A 15,092-nucleotide genomic window follows, 5' to 3' on the forward strand; every position below is an offset into this window, starting at 1 on the left:
CCGGAAAATCCAAACCTCTAACCAAGTATCATACATTATACATTATTATAACCATAATAATAATATAATATAAAACCAGACAAGAAACATTAATAAAGTATATTTTCACCCAACCCTTAGCGGCGTGTATGTCCCTCCACATTTAAAACTACAAACACCTCCCACTCTCACCATTTCCACTTCACAATTCCCAATCTTCCCTTCAAAATCCACTTATTATTATTATTTCATAAAATTTATATCATAAATTCCCAAAAATAAAAACATTTTGTAACACAACACTTGTAAGTTTGTAATAATCAATAATCACTACCATGACTCAAAAACACTTACACGAGTTACTCAAAGAAGATCAAGAACCATTCCACCTCAAAACCTTCATCGCCGACCGCCGTACTCAGCTCAAATCAGCCGGCACCGGCGTCAGAAAATCACCACTAGTTGCCAGAAAACCAAAACCCATTATCAATTCTTCATCTTCAACCACCGTACGCAACTTCTGCATCAACCACGTCTGTCTTTTATCCTCAACCGACTCACCGGCCTTTAAAAAATCACCGTTTCTTGATTTTCCGACACCGGAGTCCAAAAATAATAACACGACGTCGTTTTCGAAACCCGGGTCCAAATCGAAGCAAATCGGGTTTGGGTTATTTGGGTCTTTGCTCCAGCGGTTGAAGGATCAGAGTGTTCGGGCTAAACGCCGTGAAATTGAACCGGGTAAATCTCCGGCGAGTTGTTCGGTGTTGGAAGCTTCGTGTAGTTTGAGATCAGTTTATGCATTTGAGGAAAATGTGGGTTTTGGTTCGGTTCCTTCGAGCCCGTTTCGATTCTCGTTGCATAGAAGTCCGTCGCCGACTCTCCGGAAATTGGATTCTTCGTCGCCGGCGGAATCTCCCAGTCAACACTTCCAACAGGTTTTGTCTCCACTCTGTTTATTATTATTATTATTATTATTATTATTATTATCTTGGAAAATTCCCAAAACAATCCAAAAAATATGTACTGAGGCGACATCTTGGAGAAATAAACGACGGTATTTGTTAACCAAACAAAAGCTGACACGTGTAAAGTTTCTGACACACCGGACGAGATTTTTAAAAATCTCGTCTTTTCCGACCCTTTTTTTAACTTAATTACCTTTTTAAAAAACCGTCTCTCCAGACGGTTTTTTTATGTTTCTCGTATGTTCCGTACATATTCATTTTTTCTTGAGATTTGAGCTTTTTTAATTTCGTCTTGGTAGACGCATTTGGATTGAACTTCGTCTACAAAGTTCATATTCCAAAGTTTCTTATTTGGTGGTTATAAAAGTTTAAATATCGTCTGGACCGATAGGATTTTTCGTATTCCGTCTTGACCGACCATGTATTTTATTATTCCGTCTAATCCGACGGTATTTTTAATTATTTTTAGGTAGACTCCACTTTCCTAATTAAACTATCATTTTTCTTCTTCAAGTATTTGATTCATCTTCATCTCTTCATGTTCTTCCTTTTTATCTTCAAGTTCTAGTTAGCTTTCAATTAGTTTTATGGAATCTGATAATATTCATCTCCAAACGTGGAAATTATGTTACCGCCGTAGTACGATCCCAAAAACCCGGGACCCAAATCCGCAACCTCTACTCGATCTCCTCTCTTATACTTCATTTCGCTAAAGTGTGGTAATGAGATTGATGGATTATAGATGGTTATAGATATAAGAAGATGAAGATATAGATATGAGAATAAAAGAGGATTTGAACTTACAAGATAAGAAACTTTGGAATATGAACTTGGAAGACGAAATTCAATCAAAATGCGTCTACCAAGACAAAATTAAAAAAACTCAAATCTCAAGAAAAAATTAATATGAACGGAACATACGAGAAACATAAAAAAACCGTCTGGAGAGACGGTTTTTTAAAAAGTTAATTAAGTTAAAAAAAGGGTCGGAACAGACGAGATTTTTAAAAATCTCGTCTGGTGTGTCAGAATCTTTACACGTGTCAGCTTTTGTTTGGTTAACAAATACCGTCGTTTATTTCTCCAAGATGTTGCCTCAGTACATATTTTTGGATTGTTTTGGGAATCTTGAGTGAAATAGGATCTTTTTTTTCTTTTTCTTCTTTAGGGTCATTTAGGGAATTTTTCCCTTTTTATTTTTGTTTTATTTAAATTTAGGAAAGTTGGCTTTAATATTATCATATAATAATCCCAACTAAATGTATTTTTTTGCCGACGGTCTCTCGAGTCTTGAGATGACACACTTATCATCATCATCGTACTCAGTATATACCACCAATAGCAAAGCTATGGTAGGGTCTGAGGAGGGTAAGATGTAGGCAGCCTTACCTCTACCCCATAGGGATAGAGAGGCTGCTTCCGGTGAGACCCCCGACTCGATAGTAGTTTTGCATCAAGCCTTGGACATAAGGCACATAGCACTCAATCATCGGGACACCGGCTGATCGGTGCATGTACCCTTATCTTTCAGCTATCAACGCCACTACATGATGCCTGATTAACCGTCCGTCACTTTTAACGTTATTTTCACGATATTAGTAAAATAAAGTCAAAATTAGTGCAATTTCACTTTTGCCCACCCGAGGGTTCACACATATATACATCATATGTGCGCACCGCAAGCAGGGCTAAGAGACGACACACTTAGTTTTCGATAAACATCTTTTTATTTTAACGACCAACTAAGTAACGCCGGGTAAATTGGTGATAGTGAGGTTTGAACCCTCTACCTCTCACTTGTAAAGTAAGTGCTCTACCATTATGTTACATCCAATTTATGTTAAACATCTATGTGATAACATTATGTAGCAATAATCATATTTTTCATTTCAAGAAAAATTAGTTTTAAATAATAATATCCTAACTAAGAGTGTATTTTTTTTTCAACGATCCGTTAGACGTGCCATGTAAGCAACAGATTAAAGGAGTTAACAATCCGTTAATCATGAACCTTTGTAAAAACAAAAATACCTTTTGTTTGAACCGTTACTAACTAAGTGTGAAGTCAAGAGACTGTTATTTGCTGGAATGAACTAATTGAAATTATTTAAAACTAATTTTTCTTTAATTTAATTGTTCACAATTTGTTTTAATTTATGCAATTCAGTTGGCAGTACAAAGTAGGAATGAACAATTTTTTTAATATCAGTATCAATACAGTGTCGAACTATACATACCTTTTTCATGCTTTCAGCATCGTACACTGTGATTATGGTACTTTTGAATTTTTAATGGTATCGGTACTGAACCGAAATAATCGGTAAGATATTTGAAATCTATAGTTTCAATCGTTTTCGGTATTAGCATATTTAGATTCGTTATCGCTTAGTGTGGTACCAATCCCATCTTTAGTATCTAGTTACCCAATAAAGGGTGATGACAAAAACACCTTTGGTTTAATTTTCAGTTAATATGTTAAATTACAATGTAAGAGGTGTTTTTGTCTTGTTACTGAATTTGTCAGTAAAAATCACGAGTTTAAAAAAAATGATTTTAAAGTAGAGAATTTTTTCTAACCAGATGTTGACATTAAAACATAAGTGGTAATTATGTGGTTTTTTTACTGAAAACGGTTATGTCCTTAACATTCTTTAAAACCAATTTGGTGCGGTGTTAGGTAATTTCTAGTTATTTCATTGTTGGACTTACTATTTTTTTTTAATCTTTCACAATATACGGCATATTAAATGTATTTAGGTCCATGTGAATTTTTTAATGAATATTGTTAAAATATTAATGTTACACAAATGGACAAAACCAAGTTTGTCTTATTTACATTTTGGAACCTTGTTAGTATTAAATACCAATCAATCCAATAACCACACGTGTAATATACCTGTAAGGTCGTATAGCTGTCCATGGAACAAGCTAAAAAAGGCCAATGGTCAACTTTCCAACATCCAAGTTTTAGAATATTTGTAATCTTATAGGAAAATATGTTAAAATACATAAAAATGTGTTTAGTTTTATCAACTTGTATCAATATGATGAAATTTTGTAAACGTTATAGGACAAAGAAAGTTTTGAAGTTGCGTGTCCGGAAGAAATTATTGGACAAAATGATGACGAGAAAGAACAATTTAGCCCGGTTTCTGTACTTGATCCCTTGTTTGATGACGACGAGGAAGAACATGATGGTGGGGCCATAGAAGAGGATGGTTACGATGTCGAATGCAGTTATGCGAATGTACAAAGTAAGTGACAATATTTAATTATTGTATATTTATACATATAAATTTTTAGTGCTAATAGGACTAATTTGATATTTTCACTACTCTTTATAGAAGCAAATCGTTATAAATGAGTCCATAATAAGTTTTTTCATGTGTAGACTATTTTTCAATAGTCCAAATTTTGCTTTCTTTCCTTAATGAAAGTTTAAAAGAAGTTTTGACGAAACACGGTGACCAAAGAGTCAGTAGACCCTTGTTTCACTGGTGTGTACTAGTTGTAAAACACGTCTTGCTATATTAGTCTTCATAGCATGATTAAGTTGCTGATTAAAAGAATTTGTCTATACATCGTCACATCTTTTCTAAATCGGAATCGGTTAAGGGGTCAACTTCATCTATGATACTTTACTCATTTGTATATGTTTTATGCTTGTTGTCGTGCATTGGTTTGGTTGGTTGATAGATGTTAATTGGTCCATAGATTTTGTTTTTAGTATAGTGAGTTGTATGTCAAGCATTAACATTTGTACATTACATGCACATTAGGAGAAAGCATCTATTTATGTTAATTGACCTCTTTAACTTGTTGTGGCTGATGGACTTGTGTCGGCCATATTGATTATTAAAAAAAAAGTTTAATTAAAGTCCTAATCAAGGTCTATAATTTATTTGCAATGAGTGGAAACACAAATTATTTGTGGGACCTATTGAATTACTATCATAAATGACATATTTCATTTGTTTGTAAATCTATTCATTTATGTTGTATCCTAAATATTTTCGTCAAAATTGTAGGAGCAAAACATCAACTATTACAAAAGCTTAAACGATTTGAGCGGCTTGCAGGGATAGATCCGATCCAACTTGAAAACCGCATGTTAGAACAATGTTACGACGAAGATGAAGATGTTTCAGCGAACGGAGAAGAGATGACCAACGAAGAGTGTGTTAGGGAGGTAATGAACCATCTAGGTGTCGGGAAAATCCCATGGTACATGAAAAAACTTGTATTTGACCTCATTGAAGAAGAGAGGAATAGCGAAGAACACGATAGTATCGTGCAAAGGGTATGCAATCGGTTGCAATTGTGGAAAGTGGTTGATTTGTATACAATTGATATGATAGTTGAAACCGATTTCAAAAGTGAAGGGTGGAAGCGGTGTGATGAAGAAACGATTAGAGACACGGGGATAGACATAGAGATGGCGATCTTCGAGTTCTTGGTAGAGGAATTAGCTCAAGAACTTGTTTTCTAATAAAACCAAATGACTTAGATGAAAGTATTATTATAGTAGGTTATTATTTTTGGCAGTAGCAATAGTGACATATATTATTATTGTTATTGTTATTAGTATTAATATTAATACAATTAATATATGTTATAATTATTTAATTGATAACTAATAGGATTACTATATTCTTATACCCAATAATTGACAAACCTAACATCATATTTTTCTATATAATTCATTATTTTCTTGTATGTGAAACATATAGTGTTGGAGATTTAAAGACAAATCATGTTAATGCAAGTTAGTTTGGTCTACTGTTTGGGCTGGTTACAGGGGCTGAAACTGTCAAGTTTTAATAGTTGTTATATTTCTGCAACAATATAACTAGTCTTAAAGTTGGAGGGCTGGTTATGTAAATATCTGGAGTAAGTTTGTTAACAGTCGTTAACAACTTAAATTGGGGATAAATAGGGGAAGATTAGGGTTTCTTAGTTAGTTCAGTTCATTGTAACTTTCCGTTTTCATTCAGTTGTAATCATTTCGTTTTCTTGATTTCGTGATAATAAACTTCGATTGAAACCCTTAATACTTGATTTCTCTGGTGTGTTTTACAACATATAGCTATCTAAAATTTGAAGTGATGTGGCTCCACTTTGTGAAAAAGGGCAAAAGTTTGTTTAAAATTGGGACGAGGTTGCTCTCATCCAATGCCCAATATTGTGAGACAAAACATAGTGCTTGGTGAAAATTGATCAAAAAATATCTTCCTAATTCCGTTCGGCTATTGAATGCATTGATTTTAATTTATTTAATGTTAGGCAAACAACTATTTTAGTTTAAAAAAGGTTACATGAATACAATTTGTTGGAAAATTGTACTTGTAAACGTACCTGAAATTCTTACAAATAAATTTACTTGTAAATGAACCAATCAATTATTAATTAATAAAGAAAACTTATTTTTTCATAAGACGGAAACTCATAAACCAACGTACTAGCAAGACACTAGAACAACAAATAAACAAAACAAAAAGGAAACAACAATACCAACCTCTACCCAAACCCGGCTAATCAATCATAAACTTACACGGTTACACCAATTTGACTCAACTAAGGATCCGAGCCTAGCCCAACTTTTGGTCAAAGGGAATTCAACCATCTTGATCTCTCGGAGGATACAAGGAGTCACTAGTCATCACGTTTTCCGGTAATGACGAACCACTTTTCCAGCTTATCAAATCACAAAACAAGACAAAATTGTGACCGACTGCACCATCCTTTTATACAAATCAATCACATCTTACAAGTACGTAGACAATTTTTTTTAATGAAAATAGTAATTAGTTTTATACATTTATTTAATACAATTTTCATAAAAATTACTCACCATCTTTTATATATATGTGAACCCGTGTCAATTTGTAACCTCTCCACTACATATAGCCTTACTATTCAACTCGTATCATCAATTCATCATCAATTTTGGCACTAGTCACATTAATGAACCACTTTTTAAGAATTGACCAAACCCCACATTACCCTAACTCTAATTCTTCATTGAATTCTAACTCATCGTGATGTCATTATTTGTTTTGGATTTTGATGGATTAACGTCGTGAATTCGATCCAAATTCGTACATGCATTATTTGTTTTAATTTAGATGTGTGATAAATGGTGGTTTTTATGTGTTAACACCGTGAATCTGTTGCAAATTCATACATAACTCGAACTTAAAAATCTTGCATATACATTAATTTGAACAAATTACGAGTTTTGTGTTTGGTTAACAAAATTTACCTAACACTTTTTTTTCCATCGATACTCTAAAATTATAATTTAGAAAAAATATACAAATGTATATAAAAAATTGCATTCGAAACTTCATACTCATTTCGTCAAAATTGTTAAAAATTTCCCTTAAAATACTCGCTAAATTGATCTTATAGCATAAAAACCTTCTTAAAGATATAAAACTAAACAAATTACTTGGGAAATTTCACAGGAGGAGAGAACAGAATACACACTCACGAACCAGCAGCCTACAGAAACACTCTCAATCGTTCTTCGTGTTCTTGAACAGACTAAAACATTACCTTGACAATGTTATTTAAACATAGCTAATATAAGTAAACGTGCCTGTAGGTTTAATTGTAAATTGATCCAAACATATTTACATTATTAAATGCAAACTTGCGATTTCATCTTATATTGCATCATTTAAGAAATTCACACATCTAAGTTTTCTATTATTATTATTATTATTATTATTATTATTATTATTACTGCACTATTAGAATGATAAAAGATCATAGATATATTACAAAAGTAGTTCATGTCATAAATTTGAGGTCAAACTTTAAAAGGTTGCATACTTGTGTTCTGTGGTTTCATTTTGTAACAAATTTGGCATCTAGCACTAACTTTCACTAAAAAACTGTTAAGAATCTGTAAAATGATTTGCATACATAAGGGACCCGGAGCACCGCGTGAAGAAGAGCCATCACGCGTGATGGCACCACTCAACACCGCCGCCGGTGGTGTATCACGCGCGTGATGACAATGTTGAGTGATGGCCATCAAGCAAGTGATGGTGGGTTTTTCGAGGAAAAAATGACCGTTGAGGAGGGGAAGTAGCCGTTGGGAGCCGGGGGGGGGGGGGGGGGGGGGTTAAATTAAAAAAAACAATAGAAAACCAAAACATAAACCAAATCCAACTCAAAAACACTCTCAAACTTCCCCTTCATTCACAACAAAAAAATATGGCATTTCCGAATCACTCGCTTCCCTTAGACACCGATAGCTCTTCGTTTTCGGACGATGACATTCTCTAATGGTTCTCGTTGCTATATAACGAACTTGAAGGCCCGAGCCGTCCAAAGAAAAAAGTGGTGGAGCGTGATCGTATACATGCCCACGACATGCTAATGAACGACTATTTTGTGGAGGAGCCGAAATACAATGATGAGACGTTTAGGGAACGCTTTCGTTTGCCGAAATCTTTATTTTTAAAGATTTTAGCCGACGTCGAAGCAAACGAAGAATGGTTTCAAGAATCTTACGACGCGAGGGGCAAACGAAGTTTTACGGCGCTTCAAAAATGCACATCCGCTATTCGTCAACTAGCGACAGGTAACCCACCCGACCAATTCGATGAATACTTACAAATGTCTGAGAGAACTTCACGTGAATGTCTACAATTTTGTAACGCGATTATAAAATTGTATGCCAAAGAGTTTCTACGAAAACCAACAAGACACGACATTACACGTCTTTAAGCCGCGCACGAGGCTAGATGGTATTTTCCAGGGATGCTCGGTAGCATCGATTGTACACATATCGAATGGAGGAATTGTCCACGGGAGTTGCGAGGGGCGTATGTTAGGGGTGATATCAAACGACCGACCATCTCACTAGAAGCGGTTGCGTCAAATGATTTATGGATTTGACATTCTTATTTTGGTGTTCCCGGCTCAAACAAAGACATCACTGTTCTGTACACATCACCGTTGTTTCAGAGCGTAACATATGGCACCGCACCTTTCTGTCCGTATTTTGTCAACGGGAAATATTACAGACGTGGCTACTATCTTGTCGATGGTATCTTCCAGCAATGGTATGTTTTTGTGAAAGCCTTCTCGTTTCCTGTCGAGACCAATGAAAATGCGTTCAAGAAGTTTGAAGAATCGGCAAGAAAAGATGTCGAGAGAGCTTTCGGTGTTTTAAAGGGTAGATGGTGCATACTTAGTCGACCGGTTCGTGCAATGAAAAACCCACGATCTCTAGCTACGTGTATGCATGCATCATATTACACAATATGTTAATAAAAGAAGATGGAAATGCAATTTCTCCAGATTGGATACCGGATCATTCGACTCAAGTTCCCGTTCCCGATGATGTCCAATTAGATTTGTGGGATGAAGATATTCATCATCGGTTGAGATGGGATCTAGTTGAGCTTAGAGGTTCTTTAGGTTTGGAATTTCCGGATTCAGACGAGGAATAGACGTTTATTGTAACCTTTATTTTTTATTTCTAATTTTTAAGTTGAATTATGTTCTAGTAAACTATTGTTTTTATTTTTTAAGTTCTAGTAAAATATTGTTTTATTTTTTTAAGTTGCAAAAGAAAAACAAAAAAAAAATTCCATCACACACCACCACACCACCACCCCCTAGTAAAAAACCATCACATGTGATAGATTTGGGGTTGGTGATGTGACACCATTTGATTAGGTGAGGACGTGAGGTGTGTGATGAGAAAGTTCATCACATCCGCCATTTGATCCGATCCATGTAATTTACTCAAATTAAAAGAAAAAGAAAATAATACCCAACTCCTAGAGTACAATCCTAAGTGGCCGCATTTTGTTTCTTCAATCACTCTCGGGCGACCTTTACTCGACCAGTTTTGTAGATAGTCCATAATATCACCGTGGATTAAACCTATCTATAGCCAGACACCTTGACGATACAATGTCTATTTCGATTCACGATTTCTATATGATACAAGAATCTTTAATGGTTCTCCTCGGTTGCTACTCTTCGGACCTATATAAGACAAACAACACATATTAGTCTCTCCATAGAAGGGTCCCTTTATGACCACCCTAGCCAATTAATATTTTAAATTATAATCCATTTTATCACATTTATTTTTACTGAGTTGATATTTTTAACGTATACATTGTTTTCTTATAATTATGAGTGTAATCAAATACAAATTGAATTATCATGATAACTGTGCGAATCAAGTACTGTAATTATATATGCAACATAGTGTAATAATAGTATAGTGTAATTATAGTATAATGTAATTACAATACAATGTAATTACATAATTATACCGCTTGTATATATAATTACATTATTTGATTCGCATGCTTAGTACAGTTTTTTAGTTCGTATGATAGCTTTCTACTATAATTAAAACCTAAAGCTTTTTCGGATAGAGTAGTTAACAAAATTTAGTTGTGATTTGTTAGTTGACTTTGAACTATACCACTAACCAAAAACTCATGCATAGTTCTTGAACTTGAAAATAGACCACCATATATATTATGGCATCGACTCACTTATACATTTTTTAAATTTTAACTGATAAGAGAGAACAAGAATAACATTCCAAAAGAGTAAAAGTTAATATTAAATAGATAAAATAAACATATGTCTTAAATGAATCAAATTAACCGAGCGGTTTGCTATGTACGACTAGTCATCATTACTATACATCAACCCACCCGTTTATTAATCACCTACATTATTAAAATTTGAATGCTAGACGTAATGTATCATGAGTGTTTGATAACAAACGAGTGAATCTGTGTGTACGTGTTAAAAAGATATAAGTGGTGGTGGTAGTAGTTATTATGAATTTAGTGCAACGTGGGTCCATATTTCCAGCTTTCCTTTAGGTTGGGTTTCTTTCAAAATTGGTTAAGTATTAAAGGAGTATTCTAATAATTTGAAAATAATAATACTCGGATTTTAATTAGGATTGAATCTGTTTATTTAAAGTTAACTGAACTAGAATGAAAAAAAAAAAATAGCAATAGGCCTTCTGGTTTAATTGCATGAGACTGATAGTTAAGACTTAGAATTACTTGAAGTCTGTGGTTCGAAACATGACTTAGTGGCTTTTCTCATTGTGGTGGATTTCCTTCTTGATAATGTTATCGGGTGAGTGTGTGCCTTTGATGTCTAAATTAATATGAAAGATTAACATCCTTTATCAGAAAGACTTAAGTATTAAGAAATAGATTCAAATGTTGTTAAAAAAAATATGAAGAAAATATCAAAAAATTATAAAGTACAGCTCATCAAAAACTTCATTAATAGAGGCATTATTAATTTAATTTATTTTATTATTATTATTAATTTGTAATTTAAATTACGCTAGTTGAAAATATCGTTTAACCTCGGGACTCATCAAATATTTAAAGAGAAAACCATCCAAAACTCATGTATAGTTCTTAGCTTGAAAATAGACCACTACCACAAATATTTGAATTCCGTAGTATAAATATATATATATATCTACTTTGGGTATTTGACTATTTTCAGACTTAAGCATGTGTAAATTATTGCATATATGAGTGTGAACAAATATAAATTTCGAAAAAGAAAGTATGAATACAATTGCAGAAAAGATAGTGGTGCACAACCAATCGGATCAAAAAATGATCCGGAGCCGGTATAGGTGAAACCCGTTTAGATCAGATCAGCTGGTTCAAACTCATTTTGTATATGTATACATAAGATCAGATATTAAAACCGGTTTGAAGTGGAAATCGTTTCAAAACTGATCCGCTCGGGTATGATCGATTTTATTTGGTTTGGACCGAACTGATTTTTACTTTTTTGACAAGATCATGAACCGGTTTTTTACACCACCTAGAAAATATGACACCAAATACCAATAAATATAAAGTTAATTCGAAATTGTTAATTCTGAAAAGTGTTAAGAAACAAAACATACTATGTTTTGGCTTATTTATTTATTATTAAGTTTTTAATTAGATCTATTACTTAAAAGGTCTAATGTATACTAGCTTTTGAACCCGTGTATTACACAAGATATGTCAAATGATACAAATAAATAAGGTTCGTTATTTCAATTGTGATTTTCAAAATATTTATAAATTAATTTAATGGAAAAAACAAACGGGGTTAACGAAAAGTACTAAAATAGCTTGATTTCAATGAAAACGTCAAAGTGTTGATTTGCAAGAAGTTTAAAAAATGTACTAAAGTTGCGTAGTTGAGCAAATCTCAAGTATGAAATTGATACTTAATTCCATAATGAATAAAATCCACACTATATTATAACTCACTTGACAAAATGGTTTTGACCCATGAGCCATGAATAGCTAGAAAGAATGAGATGAGAGATTAGAAATTAGAAGAAATATATGTTTGACACTTAACCTTCAACATTTTCTTTTATTAATATAGTAAGATATGGTGGATCTTTTGAGTCAAATTCAGATTAGGAATCACTACGGTAATATTAAGAAAATATAAAACAAGTAAAAAGCTAATAAGACATTCATCGTCGTACTTACTAAATCTTATTAATAACAAAGTTATGATAGGGCTTTATAACCAAAATGATTGTGGTTAATTGGGTAAAGGCTTATCTTTTTTCATTGCTTTAGATTACTAAATAAAATGTAAAATGATTTTATCAGGAAGAAAAAACAATTCATTATCTATGTGTAACATGTCAAGTGTTTTGAAGACTGCATTTATGCAACTTATGTTGAATTGTTTGGGTGTACTGGTTAATCCTTGAAAATCTTTCAATGATGCAAAGTAAAGCTGTACAACAGAAGTGTTTGTATTTTTTACGCCCCGCTGGCCAATGTTGCATCACACAAGGCTTCAATTAACAACCCCGATCTATGGATCCCATGTTTAAAACATGGACACTTTCTTCAAAACCCGTACTTGCTAGTCCTTCTAAAGCTCATTAATTCATTAAAGAACAACACGTAAAAGTTTTTACGCTTCATCAACCAAATTGATGAGGAGCACATGCTATCCTAGATTCATTCTAATAGATGCAAGTTCATCAATCAAATCGCTCATAGGTTACTACATTCAGTCGTATGTCGCCAATTCTGGTTATGTCTTTGTGTTCTCATCATTTCATGGGTTGGAAGAAGTATACGAGGCTCTTAAGAAAGAAAGCAATTATCATCCGAAGTTTCGGTTTAGGTACATAAGCCTGAGTCAAAAGCCCAGTTACATTGAATTTGAATTCAGACCTGGGCCAATAGTTGGTTTTGGGCTTTTTTAAATATGTATATATTTTTTTAAGCAGGCCTCAATTACTTTAGTAGCCCAACATATATGTTCTTATGAAGTGGGCCGGCCATACGCAATATGTCTTGTAAAAGGTTATTGCTGTATTGCATTTGCATACGCTAGCAAACAGCTTAAATTGTTGATAACCAGAAATACTTCTAATCATAGTTAGGCAAGAAATATAAAGAAATTATTATTTACAGTTGTCTTGTAAAAAAAAATGTTCACCAAGGTGGCGACAACAAAGAAATTGTAGCCTCCATAACTTCAACTAGTTTTCTAGAAGATTGAACATAAAGAGTGACACTATGTAGAGTATGTCATATAGGTTTACTACATATACATTTCTCTCCAGTAAACTTAAATTACTTCGTTTTCTGAACACGACCCGAGTGATTTGTTGCCTTGTTGGGTATGTACCGTGTGTATATTGCTTAAATAAAATTATAATACCATCTACATGTTACTTAAAACTACTTAATTATGACTTTATGAGAGGCACCCATATCTGCAAATGTCTTAAACCGTTTAAATTTTAAACCTGTCATTTTTGTTTCATTTTAATTAATTGGTTGCACCAAGATGTCTAAATAAAAAAGTGATACAAGTTGGATAGGTTAAAATAACATTAAAAATAACACTTGTGTCAAGCATCTTTGAAATTGTAACATATTGAGTGTAAATTAATAAAAATCCGAAGCTTCGTTCGTTATATTGGATACAATGTATATAAGGATCGTTGCACGTTACCTCTGCGTTCTTAATTATCACACCATTCTATTCTACATAACATTAAACCAATCAAACTTTGGTACCTCAAAATACAAAGATGGATATCAATTCTAGGGATGGCAACGGGGCGGTTTCGGGGCGGGGAATGCCAATCCCATACCCGCCCCGGTTTATAAAACCCATTACCAAAACCGTCTAAAAACCCGCGGGGACTAAACGGGGAATCCCCATCGGGGATTCGGGGAAAACCGCGGGTATTCGGGGAACCCGTCTAGCATAAATGGTTTTTAAACGGGCTAAATTCCCCGTGGGGATCCCCATTTAACCGTCGGGTTCACCGTTTAAAACCCGATTGTAAGAAAATGATACAAAATTACAATACAATATTAATACACAAAAAGTTCAATATCCAAACACATTACACATACAAAAGACATTATTAATACATAAAAATGTTTATTTCTCCCATCACAACGGAAATTAACTTCATGATTGATCCTTCTTACACGTCCATACCGCACCCATTCAACCATTCAAACACTTGTCACGCCGGATTGCTATGATAATCAAACATTAACATATTAATTGGAAACTATATAAGAATCAATGTTAAACCATATTAAAATGTAAACGATAAACCATATATATATGTATTACCTCAATACCATCGTCACAATCATATTCAATAGTTTGGCAATATGCCTCGGAGGTTGTTCTAGGGTTAGGGTAAATGGCCAAATGGGAAAGTAGGAAACTGGTTTTAAACGGGTATACGGGAAAATGGGTTAGGCAGCCTTATTGGGAAAATAAATAATAAATAATATATTATATATAAATATAAAAATTATATTTAATTAAACGGGTTTTAAACGGGTATACGGGGCGGGTATACGGGGCGGGTACAGGCTATACCATACCCGCCCCGAACCCGATTAACTTAAACGGGGAAAACCCGAACCCGGACCCGTCCCCGATTAAGTGTCCCCGAACCCGCCCCGAACGGGGCGGGTTTCGGTTTTCCCCATCGGGTTTGGGTTTTTTTGCCATCCCTAATCAATTCTCAAAGTCATGAAAGACAACATGCCATCACAATATGGGAAGTCAACAGAGACCGACTCACGGCCAGTGGCGGACCCAGGATTT

The 15,092-nt window shown here is 34.0% G+C and overlaps 1 protein-coding gene across 1 annotated transcript; it reads left to right on the forward strand.

Annotated features, from left to right (window-relative positions):
- The first annotated feature begins 271 nt into the window (after window positions 1–271).
- On the forward strand, window positions 272–5,515 carry LOC143623002 (uncharacterized). The gene is made up of 3 exons (XM_077094008.1): window positions 272–917; window positions 4,018–4,201; window positions 4,976–5,515. The coding sequence occupies exons 1-3, from the start codon at window positions 315–317 to the stop codon at window positions 5,434–5,436; spliced, it is 1,248 nt and encodes a 415-aa protein (XP_076950123.1). The 5' UTR covers window positions 272–314; the 3' UTR covers window positions 5,437–5,515.
- Window positions 5,516–15,092: the final 9,577 nt, after the last annotated feature.

Source organism: Bidens hawaiensis, unplaced genomic scaffold, assembly GCF_021521415.1.
Source record: "Bidens hawaiensis isolate Kalapana, Puna unplaced genomic scaffold, B.hawaiensis_p1.1 tig00003244_1, whole genome shotgun sequence".
Classification (NCBI taxonomy): Eukaryota; Viridiplantae; Streptophyta; class Magnoliopsida; order Asterales; family Asteraceae; genus Bidens; species Bidens hawaiensis.

Excerpts from the sequence above, each read along its gene's own strand:
- LOC143623002 (XM_077094008.1), top strand. The coding sequence starts at position 315 with ATGACTCAAAAACACTTACACGAGTTACTCAAAGAAGATCAAGAACCA. Across the intron at positions 918-4,017 it reads CCAGTCAACACTTCCAACAG|GACAAAGAAAGTTTTGAAGT; the intron begins GTTTTGTCTCCA and ends TAAACGTTATAG. Across the intron at positions 4,202-4,975 it reads CAGTTATGCGAATGTACAAA|GAGCAAAACATCAACTATTA; the intron begins GTAAGTGACAAT and ends TCAAAATTGTAG.